This window comes from Sminthopsis crassicaudata, chromosome 6, assembly GCF_048593235.1.
Source record: "Sminthopsis crassicaudata isolate SCR6 chromosome 6, ASM4859323v1, whole genome shotgun sequence".
NCBI classification, from domain to species: domain Eukaryota; kingdom Metazoa; phylum Chordata; class Mammalia; order Dasyuromorphia; family Dasyuridae; genus Sminthopsis; species Sminthopsis crassicaudata.
In genome coordinates this window covers 71,605,940-71,619,326 of record NC_133622.1, presented here as the reverse complement: position 1 = coordinate 71,619,326, position 13,387 = coordinate 71,605,940, and the positions used below count along the sequence as shown (strand labels likewise).

Below are 13,387 nucleotides of genomic sequence, written 5' to 3'. Positions count from 1 at the left end.
CCAGTCCTGAAAATCAGGCAGAGAAAGATCATTTTGTTCATCATTGTTGGCAAATAGGTCAAGCTATTCACATTTATATTCATAACTTCCATCAAATGGGGCAGATAGCTTCTGATAAAGCACAGAGAAGGCATAAAATTCATCATTCTTCCCAAAGGCCAAATCATCCCAGTGAAACAGGTAGAATTCATTCAAATAAACCTTCAGGTTACTGAGCAAGCTCCCACACTTGTTTTTGATGTGCTATCTCAGAAAAAAATAGAATGTTTAGAATCCCTCTAAACTAATGCATACAAATGTAATTTGTCAGAGGCAGCAATTTAATGAAATGAGTAGAAAAATAAAAAAAATTAAAAACCTGGTCTTTGGCCAAACACATTAGAGAAACAAGCTTTGTTTTGAGTTTTTTACAGTTTTCCATTTTATTTTAATAACCTTTAAGAAAAATAATTTTACTTAATGTTAAAATGGCTAAGTTTAGGGAAAGTATTACCAGATTAGGTCAATAGTAAAGAAATGTAACCTATCCCTCAATCACCTTGTAGAATGGATATAGCACCCCCAAGTTTCTGTGAACAGGGCAGTTCTCCAGGAGACTTCTCTCAACAAAACAGCAATCACAAGTTTTGTCTTTACATCACAACCAGAAATGATTCATTTCTTTTCAGGAAATATATTTACATTTGAATGACTAGAATATTCATGAATTACACAGCCTAACTTTACATTTGGAAATATAGAAAAGGAGACAATTTGGGAACTGAATTGTTGTTCTATACTATTTTCTAACTTTTGAGATGGATGGACCTTGCAGAAGGCAACCATACCTCCCTACAAACCAACTACCCTCAGATACACCCTCGGAGACAGAATAGTGAACTGAACAGCCGATTAGCCTTCTCAGAATGGCATTCTTTCACATAGATTTTTACGGGGTACTGTTGATATGTCTGTGTAAATAAAATGGTTAAAGCAAAAATGCCAAATTCAGTTAGTAAACTGGGTCAAAACTCATCTTATATAGCTAAGAAATACAATTTTCCTGATAATACCACACATGCTTTGTAAAAGTGAGGATATTATTAACAATAGCTGTGCTGTTATGGAAAATTATATGTATATAAATATAGATGCTTATATTTATATACACATATAAATACATATGCAAAAACACACATTATATATGCTTGATTTGTTCATTCACACTTATATTATCCATCACTACTTAGTACGCCTTGCCTTCCAGTGTCAACGGCCAAGTCATAAAGCTAGAGCCATTGTCCCATCTCTCATCAGTTTTAAATGTTAATGGCTTTGCCTAGCTCTATAAAATACTTTATTTCACCACTTTCAGTGAGGCAAAATAAGAAGGCATTTAGTATATTTGGAAACAGCATGCATGTTCTACTTCAGATGTATTATTTAGCCATGAAATTTTAAGACTCAACAGAATACAAGGGGAGAAACCTGGTAATTTCACACTGATGGGAATAAAACTGATATATTTTCAGCTTTCTAACATCCATAGATATTAACATATTTCAAAAATCACTCTAACTTTATTTGTCCTACTAATGAGGAGAAAAAAATAGGAGAAAAAACAGGCCAAGGAAAATTATGATGGCACTATGCACTGCAGTGTTTATATATCAAATTACATTTGATGTATTATTTATTACTTTTGTTGTGTGTAGTTTTTTTTTAAATCAGAAGTCACAGATGCCTACATATAACTCTCCATGTACCTCAGAGTATCTGCGTAGTATTTTTCTATTCTGCTTACAGTTGTTCATGTGGTTTTGATACATTTGTGTGTACATATAATTGGCTAGAGTACAGACAAAAACATTACCACTGACAGCTTAAAAACTGTACTAAGAGATGCCCTCTGTAGGGTTCAAATAGCTTAACTCCTTTGAAAATCAGGAGAGTAAAATTTTTGAATTTTTAAAAAAATGTAAATAAAGATTAAGTTTTGAAACACTAGATAACTTCATGAAGTATAGTAGCTGCTTAGAAAGCAAGACATTAACAAACCTATTTTTTTAATGTGTACAATACATATATCAACATTTTATGAACACCAATCATGTGGAAAAAGAGACAGCTAAGATACCCAAAGCCAGTACAGTGTTCTTGGCTTTCCACAATACCACTGATTGATTTAGCACCAGACACACTTTCCAGGAGAATGTCATATGTTTTCCATTCAATATTGGCAAAAAAAAATTTCAGTGGATGTTAATTTCCTACAGCAATCTGCCTTTCTAAAGTATTTCAAGTACCAAGTGCTCACCCTGTATGATGGGAAAACACTCACAATTATGGCCTCCTGGGAGTGCTGTATACCTAGGAGAAACAATGAATAACTTGACAAAATTATGCAAAAAGAAACTATCCCATTTTTTCACCATAGCTTGAGATTTTAGAGACAATTTTAAAAGCAACATAGTTATTTTTAACTTCTGAAAATGTTTTAAAATGTACTAGGCAACACAATTTAGCATTTTCACAGACCAACTAACTATATCTAGTAGTTTAGGCACATTTCATAGCGCGTAGCTTTTATTTGATGGTTCCATGGCAAAACAGTTTAACACATCACTCTTGAACAATCTGATTTATTTTTTAAAATCATCTTATAAAGTATGTCCCGGTTTTAGTTTTTTGTTTTTTTGTGTTCCCCCCCCCCCCCAAAAAAAAAGGAAGCAAACATTGAAAGCATCAAAATGTTACTAACTCTACAAGCCACCTTATTAGGACAATTTATACACTGCGGATTGAGGGGAAAAAATCCACTATGATGACTAGGCACAGTAGTAAGGCCGACATGCTAGAAAACAGGACATGATGATTTAAGTAGGCAACAGTCAGAAGTCTGCTTGTAAGTAGAGAGAGATGTCTTACAACTGGAGACTTAGTTTTCTCCCTTCATCTTTTCCCCTCCTTCCTCTATGTTAGTATATTTTATTCCATATATACTAGGCCTTATATATACGTCCATTAAGTAAAGAATGGTAGTTTCTTCCTGATAACTAAATCATGTTTCTAAACCAAGGCAGATTAATACACCGTAGTCTGATTTTAATGCCGTCACCTTGGTGCAGGTCCAAGTTTAAGATGAGAGTTATCCTTATCCTTAAGTCCTGGTGCTCTCAAGAACAAACTGAGTTATGGGTGCCCAAAGCTGAATTCCCCATTCTAGCAAGTCACGTTAGACCGAGGCTCCAAGTGTATCCGGAATTGGGGCAGTGAATAAAAATCACAGTACAAAAAACCTTTACATCCTCTACTGGGAAAGCAATAGGTGTCACACATGGCAATTACTTACATAACAGCATCTGTTCTTTTTTTAAAAAAAGGTATATATATATATATATAAAATATCAGTTGCATAGGGATTTAAATATAAGGCCAAGAAGAAGATTAAGTAAAATAAAAATTCATAGAAAGGGCACTATGGTGTCAAAACATAGTTATTTCCATTCATAGAATAATACATCTGTATTACTGTCTAATTAAAAAGTCACAGTATGTTACTAGTACTAACAGTGAATGTCAACTGTCCCATTAATTTCAAGTTGGAAACCAAATACCAGGACTTCTACGTAAGACTAAAAGCTCACTGTCTAAACCTGATCAGTGTGATTAGCACAGCTGTGCTCCGTACGTACCTGATTATTTATATACTTTCTACCTCTTGTAAATAATGTAAAGATCAATATATGTTAATAAATGTGAATCACAACATTACTGCATGCCCTCAGTGGTTTGCAGGCTAACTTGATATTTAATTATTGAGCTTTTAAAAGTGCAAGATCCTACCCTGCAGAATCTTCACCCAATGAACCCCAAACACTGTCATTAACAAAAAAAACCAAAAAACAATAGAAATTCCATTGCTAAACTAAATGTGTCTAAGGAAGAATAGTAGGTCCTAAATCCAGAAGGGTTCATTATTATTAACTTATAGTATATGCGTTAGCAGGGCAAATGGTAAGCCCCTAATTATGATTTGCATTAAATTAAAAACAAAACAAAACAGTAGCATAGTACTGTTCACCACTTAAAATTTCAGGTAGTCGATTAAGTTGTGAAGCTATTTCTAATGCACTTTAAAATGGACAAGTGAAGTTTAGACACCAATTTCTACTCTATCTGTAGCTTAATTAACCTAGAATTGTTATTTAGAGTAGTGTGAGGGAAAAATGAGAACTCCCAAAAGAACTGCGTTAAGGTACATTATTTGGGGATACCTGAACCCATATTTTAACTGAAAAAGTGCATAAATATAGTAATACTACAAATGTATTAACTGGAGAACAAATGTTTCTCTGGGAGCTAAACAATACTATTTTTCTATGTTATTTACATTTTTAAAATTTGTTCAGATACCACAAAGCACCATTTAGAGTAATCAATTGCTTGATTTTGTCTGAAATGTCCACTGACTTCAACTCCATTAATATCCAGAGTTGAACAGTCAAGTCCTCTTCAGTCAAACACTGCTGCGGATGTGGCTCTGTACCATTTGTTACCAAGAATTATCTTGGGAATTCTGGTTTCTTCTGTTCTTGGAAGGCAGCTAGAGAAGGATCTTCATTTGACACTCTTAGTTGGAGTTTCTGTTTCAGTAGACTGCCTCCCATCAGTCCAGGCTTCTCGGGTACTCTTCAGGGCCAGGGTCTTCTGTTGGTCAACCACGACGTAGTCTACTCTCTCATCGGCCACATTGCTACCGGAGACACTGCTCTTTTGCTAAAAAGCAAGAAGGAAAGGGGAAAAAATGAGAAAGAGAAAGGAAAAGCTAAACAAATATACACTGACTCTAAGAGAAAAACAGGATCATCCAATAGAGAGCCTGCTTAAGAAATGAGGCAAATTACTCTATGAACACCAGCCAACTAAATATAGCACCAGTCTTAAAATTTGTTCTAGGCCTTATTCCAAGATTTATCAGAATTTGTTCTAGGCCCTTTCCCAGATTATCAGAATTTGTTCTAGGCCCTTTCCCAGATTATCAGAATTTGTTCTAGACCCTTTCCCAGATTATCAGAATTTGTTCTAGGCTCTTTCCCAGATTTATCAGAATTTGTTCTGGGCCCTTTCTCATATTTATCAGAATTACCTTCAATCTCTCTCTCTCTTTTGGAAACCCTCTTAGTACCGTGTTTACAAGAATTCAATTCCATCCAACCAAAATTTGTTACATATTCACTACATATAAGGTACCCCTCAAATTGGGTGATATAAAGCTAAAAATAAATATCATTTACCCTCAAACCCTTAGATGGGGATGGAGAGGGAAGGGGAAGAGAATAGTGGCAGGGATAACTGACCATCTACCTATAGCAAACATTCATAATCTTTATCAATAAATTAACAAGCAGGTCAGACACTGCATCAAAATCAAATGTGAAATATCTAATGGAAAAATATATGAACAAAAGCATACCTATTTAGCTTATGTTATGCTTGTTGCCAACACCTCCTCTTCAAAGAAATGTCTCTTTTTTTCAGATTTGCAAAATACATTTAGTCTCTATATTTCTCTAATGTATTAGTTTCATTTACCTTCCGTGGTGGGGTTGATTTCCCAGAGTCTAAATCTAGGTCTAGATATTCCACTTGTTTGTCTCCTTTAGGCTTTACCATTGGACTGCTTCCTCCATCCAGGCTATTGCTGCCAAACAAATTCTGAAATTGTAACAACAACAACAAAAAAAAAAATCATTAACCTCAAGATATCTCAGTGAATTCTATCCCAGTTTCCTATAACTCAATGTGAGAATCACAAAATCATGATTTATTATCAGTAAATATTTGATTTGTATACTTTTTAAATATACCTATATATCCAGAGTTGTGTAAAAAATTTCTCTAGTAAAAAGGGATCATAAGTTAAAAAAAAAAAAAGTTTAAGAAGCCCTGGTATAACTAATATATTGTTGGTGCAGTTGTGTGGACCGATCCAGCCATCCTGGAAGGCAATTTGGAAGTATGCCCAAAGGGCTATAAAACTTCATATCCTTTGATCTAGCTATGCCTCTACTGTTGTATCCTAAAGAGATCATCAAAGAGGGAAAAGGATCCAGATGTACAAAAACTTTGTAGCATCTCTTTTTGTGGTGGGAAAGAATTAGAAAATGAGTGGATGCCCATCATATAATCTTGTTGTTGCCGTGTACAAGATTCTCCTGATTCTGCTCGTTTCATTCAGCATCAGTTCATGTAAGTCTTTCCATTGCCTGTGCTTTTTTAACTACATGGTTAATAGGGAAATATGTTTTGCACAATTATATATGTATAATCTATATCCAATTGATTGCATTCTCAGGGAGAGAATTTTTTTAATTTAGAAAAATTTTTTAAAAGAATGTTAACTTTTAAATTAAAAAAAAAAAAAATTTAAATAAATGCCTTTACATGTAATTCAGAAAACAAAATATTATTTCTTAAAAAAAAAAAAAAAAAAAGTTAAAATTTAGCCACACATTCTTGTATCATGAGTTTGGTGCTGAAAAGGGCCTTAAAAAGCACCTATTATAATTTACTTATTTTAAAGTTGAAGAATTGAGGCCATAAGTCCCAACTGCAGAGTACATATATATATATATATATATGTTATTATAGCTTTTTATTTACGAGATATAGGAATGGATAATTTTTCAGCATTAACCCTTGGAAAACATTCTGTTCCGATTTTTCCCCTCTTTCCCCATATGTTAAATATGTTAAAGTATAAATTAAATACAATATATGCATACATGTCCATACAATTATTTTGCTGCACAAGAAAAATCGCACTTAGAAATAAGGTAAAAATAACCTGAGAAGAAAATCAAAAATTCAGGCGGACAAAAACAGAGGGAATGGAAATGCTATGTTGTGGTTCATACTCATTTCCCAGAGTTCTTTCGCTGGGTGTCGCTGGTTCTGTTCACTGTTGAACAAATGGAACTGATTTGGAGAGCCACATCCATCAGAATTCAAGGCCCAGATATTAAGCGAAACCTTCTGTCTCCAAATCAAGGCTCTTTTTTGCCTCTTCTGGATTCCTCAGGATTTTAGAACTGAGAGACATGGGAGTAACTAGCCCAATCCCAGTATTTTACAGAACAGAATACAGGTCTGAGGAAGATCATCAAAGACTAGGTACTAGATAGTAGGAAGAATTATTAAGACTTTGATCTAGGAACCTGAGCTGAAGCCTTGTTGCTACTACTTATTTTGTGATCATAAGCTGGGGGTGGGGGTGGGGAGGGGGGATGTACAAAATGACTTCTGAAGCCTTTTCTAGCTATAAAACTGTGGCTCTAACTAGAATGTAGTTCTGTTAATTCCTAGTCCATGCTCTCATTTCTACTATTCCGTCAGGCTATTTAGTCTGAATTTAGCTTGATACTTACAGATTAAATTATGATAATAAAAATAAGAAAAACAATAGAACTTTAGGTAAGCGAGTTTGTGTAAATGGCTCTTTTCTCTATTTGATGTTTCTCTTATGGTAAGAAAATAAATATTTCTAGAGATTCTTTTCTTTGCATAATATTTCATTCTTGCTTTTATTGCTTCACACAGAAAGGGGAAAAAAGCAATACTCACTGAAAGAACTTTGCCTCTGAGTTTATTTGATAGAAAATAGATTCACAGAATCCCATGGTTGAGGAGGAACCCATTTAATTGGGAATAAAAAAAAATACATATAAATGTCTTTAATCCACAAGGCACAAAAAATACAAAGAGAAACAGGATAAAGTCCTTGTGTTAAGCAATAATTTTTAGCTTAATATGCTGATTTTGTACTCAAATACCCATACATATATATATATATATTTTTTTACTCTTTGGTGGAATATATCTAATATTCTAAAAGATATAGTTGTTCTATGTCTAATGACAACGACCATCGTTGGGAAATTGTTACTTGATAAGAAATGTTATACTGTAGGGAAAGCAAAGGGCCAGGATAAAAATCCCACTTCACATTTGGTAGTTGCAGTAGCATCTCTGATACTCAGTTTTATATATGAAAAATGAGGAGGTTGGATCAGATGATCTTTAAGATCCCTTCCTGTTTCAAATTTGTCCATGCTCATTATTGCACATCAAAACTAAGGTTATTATAATCAAAGCCTATTTTCTCTTCTTATAATCTCAGAACAATTTGCCTAGATGCCATATTATAATCCATTACACAAATCCACTACAGATGCCATATTATAATCCATTACATAAAAATATGGCTCAGTGCCACCTATTTAGATCAATATATGTATTTGTAGTCAGCAGCATGATGAGCTGGAGGGAGGATGGCAAACATTTCAGCTTTCCAAAATGGCGCCAGGCATTTTTTTTAAACAATGCTTGAGCATGGTATTTTATATATCTATCCACTCATCAGTCAACTTTCCCCCCTGGGCAGGAGGAGGTAGTAGTGTCTGTGTAGAAATATTTTATACATTCCAATTTCCTTTGGTTTACAGATGCCCAAATCCCCAATGTCCAATTTTCTCCTTTTATTCGCATGTCAATCCTCAGTTTAGCCCTTTCCATCTTTCCTCCTGAAGACTCTTTAAATTTTCTCTCTAGAATATATTTCGTGTAAGTTCCTGCAACAGCCTCCTAGTTGTTCTCCTTGACTCTGGTCTTTGACCTTGCTGATCTATCCTCCATTAAGCCACCAATCGGACATTCCTAAGGCCTGTATCCAGCCACAGCCCTGCTCCATACAGCAAAATGCACTGGCCTAGAACAGAATGAAACATGCCATGTCCAGCTTTTCACAATCTGGCTCCAATTTATTATTTTCTAGGTTGATTTCCTAATCCTTCCCCTTCACCTGCTTGTAGGGTCCCTCCAAATTGGTTTACTTGCTTCTCCAACCAGGACATTCTACCTCCTGTTGTAAGTCCGTTTCTACATCTCATTTTCGCCTCTCTCAAAGCTTATAACCATTCAAGATTCACTTCAAGTGCCCCCTTCTACATGGGACTCCATCTAATTCCTTCAGATGATGATGCTTTTCTGAGTTCTTCTGTATTTCTGTATTGACATCTATGTATGTACTACTTCCTTTCAGCAGAATCTAAGTTCACTGAGTGGTAGCTTAAGAAACATAGTTTTGAATGGAATTGAATTAATAGTTACTTCTTTTTTCTTCTGTCTTTATGGAAGAAACATTTTCTGCAATGCTTCAAAAGGTAACAGGGTATTCCAACATGGACTTTGCCTTAGGCTCTGTCTTGGAGGTGGAGGAGAGTGGAATTGGGTTAATTATTAAAGTATCAGAAATATTTTGTTTAAACAGGCCCTCATTTCTCATTGCTCACTCCCACAGTAGGAGTTTGTATTATATTATTATTTTACATATGTATAAATATATGTAAAAATTTGTATTATACTATTATTTTATATATATATATATAGATCAATATGTATAAATATATATTATATATTTGTATTATGTATTATTTGTTATATTATATATATATATATATACGTATATATATATATAAAAATTTCCTTTTTTGAAGGGCAGGGATCATACTTGTGATTTCATCACCATAGAGAGGACCTGGTACATGCATTTCCCTGAAGTAATGTACATTATGGAAGCTTGGGGAGAAGGGGGAAGTCTAGGATGGGATGTCAATCTTGGAAGTCAAATGCTTGATTTTTTCAAATAAGGACACTGAGACACCGAGATGTCATATGGCTTGCCCAGGATGCCATAGATAGTATGATATGAACCTAGTTGATCTGGCTTCAAATCCAGTACTCTTTCTACAGTATCATGCTGAAGGTACAAACTAGCCTCGATTTTAAGGATTATAAATCATTAACTAAAGTGGACAGCTAAAGGTCGAAAACCCTTCATTAATGAGTTTGCTAACAGTTAATTTCTCCTTCCAGAAAAGCACTAGTTCATCTTTTGTTTAAGGGCAGAAATTTGATCTAATGATGAGATTTGTGGTAGAGGAGTGTGTTGGAGAAGGGGGAAAAGACAGAGAAATTTGCAATTCAATATCAGACTGACAAGAAAGCACATAATGAAATTGCCATTCAAACCATTTCCTTTACCTTGATTGGTGTATTAAATAGAATTAGAGTGAAAGAGGCTTGCAATTTATCCTTTATATAGTAGATTTTGACACGTCAGTATATAACTGTTTTGGTATTCAAAACACAACAACAAAACACCCCTCCCTCCCGCCCCCAGACATTAAGTGTAAAGTATACAAATATATATTTTAAACTTCAAGTTTAATCCAAGAAGTTAAAAGTATTTACACCTGTTTAATTAATTTCACTGAGAAAATATCCTGCTCTTTAGATAATCTGTATATGGAATGTTACACTAAATTAGTCATCAATGATTATTTAGAGAGAGTGGGAAGGAAGAATTTTAAGGAATTGCCTTTTTTCCTTATATGTAAAGAAAAAGACGTAATTAAGTTTGCAGCCTGAGAGAAATGCATTTTTCCTCAATCTGAATAAGTTATAAGCAGCAGTTATGTGAGAAGAATGGGGTTTATATGCAGATTTTACTTACTGGGTCTTCACTGGAAAGATTTGGATTCATGGGCACATAATTCTCTTCACTGTCATGGGAGTCACTGCTTGAAGTAGTGCTATGAACAGAGTCTGGTCTGGGAGACATAGGAAACCTGGAATAGCTAAACACCAGAAATTATATTTTAAAAGCAATATAAATTGGAATAAAATTACTAAAAAGTAATAACAATAATAGTAATGGTGGGTGGGAACTTTAATTTTTTTTTAAGTCTCTGTGTACATTTATCAGAGTTTTATTTATTCTTAGCTTACTGAAGTAATGAATCCCTGGAGTTTAATCTTTAAAAGGTCATCTTTCTTTTCATGCAGTTATTTTTGTGTGGGAACCAAATTGTAGGATCACCAGACTGCTCTTATAAAGTTGGAAGGGCCCTTAAAAAGTCACTGAGTTTAATCCTTCTTTTTATAGATGAGGAACCTGAGGCACAGAGGAGCTGATTGACTTGCCCAAGGTCACACAGTCTCTGAGGCAATATTTGAACTCAGGCTTTCCTTCCTCCAACCCTGAGTCTGGTGTTCTATCCTTTGAGTCATGCTGCTTCTATTAATGAAAACAGATAGGGACTGTTTACCTAATGCCATATAAAAATAACTTCATAAAAAAAGGATATTTGAAAAATCCCCTTTTAAAAATCCAGCCTATGTTATATGTGTCTACAGGATGTTTGGCTGGAAAAAAAAAAAGAGCATTGGGAGCAAAATACATCTAGTGAAGTAGCCACACACACAACTGAGAAATCATGGAAAATCAAATGATCTAGGACAAGGGTGGTTCTTTTCTCCCTCTTCCTCCTCCTCCTTTTTTTTTCTTTCTTTCTTTCTTTTTTTTTTTTCCTGAGGCTAGGGTTAAGTGACTTGCCCAGGGTCACACAGCTGTGTCTGAGACCATATTTGAACTCGGGTCCTCCTGAATTCAGGGCTGGTGCTCTATCCACTGCGCCACCTAGCTGCCCCCCTTTTTTTCTTTTAATAATAATAGCTTTTTATTTTTCAAAATACATTCAAAGATAGTTTTCAGCATTCACCCTTGAAAAACCTTGCATTCCAAATTTCTCTCCCTCCTTCTCCCCTAGACAGCTAGAAATCCAATATAGGTTAAATGTGCAAGTTTATTCTTAACTAGAGCTCCATGGATAGATGTCAGGGGGCCGATGGAATTGGATGAAAAATAATGACATCTTTATTTTGACTAACTTCTAACTGGAATTTAGCAATTCTTTCCATTGTGAATCTAGCCAACAAAACATACCAACATTGATGGAACCGTCTGTTTTGGAGTGGTGGGCTACATTGAAAATCCCTTTCAAAAATGCAAACTATATCATGTGTAAATGCACCTCACCTACTGGTATATACTCACACAATCGACAGCCAATTCCTTCTGGCCTGCCTGCATACATATACAGAGAAATGAATTTTCCACATACAGAAACATCTGGGCAATGCTTTTTATTATTCCCCCTTTTAAAAAAGAGACGATTAGCTCTCCCGTCTCCTTCTCATTCTATGCCTTCCTGCTTCCTAGGCATTCCTCAGCTTCTAAAAATTACTTATAATCATGAACAATGGTAATTATTCAAAGAAATGCAAATAAATCAGACTTACTCTCTAGCAAAACTCCTAGTAATAGGAGATCTCACAGGGGCTTGGAGCTCTTCCCATTCTGGCAATGGTTTAATTTCCAGGGGTGCTGGCTTTACTATATGAGAAACACAGAGAAAGAGACAGATTCTTAAGATACAGAATAATATAAAACACCTATGGTATTGTAATACTGATGTGGATATATATTTGTCTACATAATTACTTCTTAAAAAAAAGAACAGGTTGAAGAGACCTGAGAGAAGATCTAGTCCAATCTCCTCATTTTACAGAGGAAAGATCACATGGCTAATTAGTGACAGACCTAAATTAGAACTCAAAGTCTCATAGTTCTTAGTCCAGGATTTATTTTACCAGACTTCTCAATTTAAATGGCTATTTAATTCATGAACTTTTAAAAAAAGAAAGAAAAGAAAAATTATGAATAAGTACTTCATTTTTGTTTTATGCTTCTCAGTTAAGGTTTTCTTGATTAGTTGATGTCGAATGTTACTTTTTAATTATGAATGTTTTTTTTAAATTCTCTTTTAATATGCATTTAAAAGCACATTTCTTCCTGAATTTTAAAACTATAATGCTGGCTTATTTTTACAGTGCTTCAACGGCTTATAATGTTCTTTCTTCTCAATAGCCCAGTGAAGTAGGTGTGAGGAATCATCCTAGAAGGTGAGACATAGCCAAGGCCCAAAGGTGTTAAAATGCAGAGGCAATATTTAACCTCACATCCTCTAACCCCAAGTCCCAGAGTTCTTTCTACCATAGAAAAATGCACCCCAAACCCAATAATAATCTTATAGCTCTCTCCAATGTATTTTAAAAAGAAACAAAGATAGCTTTCTATCCTTTAAAATAGAAGATCTAAACCTGGGATTGATAAGCCCATTTAAAAATATATATATTTTTGAAACTGTGTTTCAATATGTATTTATGTTATTCTGAGAAGGGCTTCACAGGCTTCTCAGAGTGTCAATGAGGTTTATAAGATTCAAAAAAGGATAAGAACCTCTGCTTTAAAATATAATAATGAAATAGAATATTTTACTAACATTTGATTTATGCATAATCTAAAAAAAATCTTAGTGATTCCACTTTAAAAAAGATAAGCCAAAGCAATAAAAAATTAGTTATCTTTTTTTTAAGGGGACTTAAAAAACTAATTTCCTTCTCTACAGAAGACAAGGTAAATTTTCCTAGTTCCTGTTGCTAA

General features: G+C 34.4%; 1 protein-coding gene across 10 annotated transcripts in view; it reads right to left on the bottom strand.

Annotated features, from left to right (window-relative positions):
• Positions 1-392: 392 nt before the first annotated feature.
• GAB1 (GRB2 associated binding protein 1) overlaps positions 393-13,387 on the bottom strand; it is a 162,541-nt gene continuing 149,546 nt past the window's right edge. For 5 of the 10 annotated variants that reach the window (XM_074274464.1, XM_074274468.1, XM_074274471.1 and 2 more), the window contains 4 exons: positions 12,184-12,277; positions 10,556-10,679; positions 5,575-5,712; positions 393-4,758 (listed from right to left, as the gene is read on the bottom strand). In XM_074274464.1, coding sequence (XP_074130565.1) covers positions 4,600-4,758; positions 5,575-5,712; positions 10,556-10,679; positions 12,184-12,277 — 515 coding nt within the window. In that variant the 3' untranslated portion in view covers positions 393-4,599. The remainder of the gene's footprint in view (positions 4,759-5,574; positions 5,713-10,555; positions 10,680-12,183; positions 12,278-13,387) is intronic. The other 5 variants (XM_074274466.1, XM_074274469.1, XM_074274472.1 and 2 more) reach the window with 1 other exon arrangement.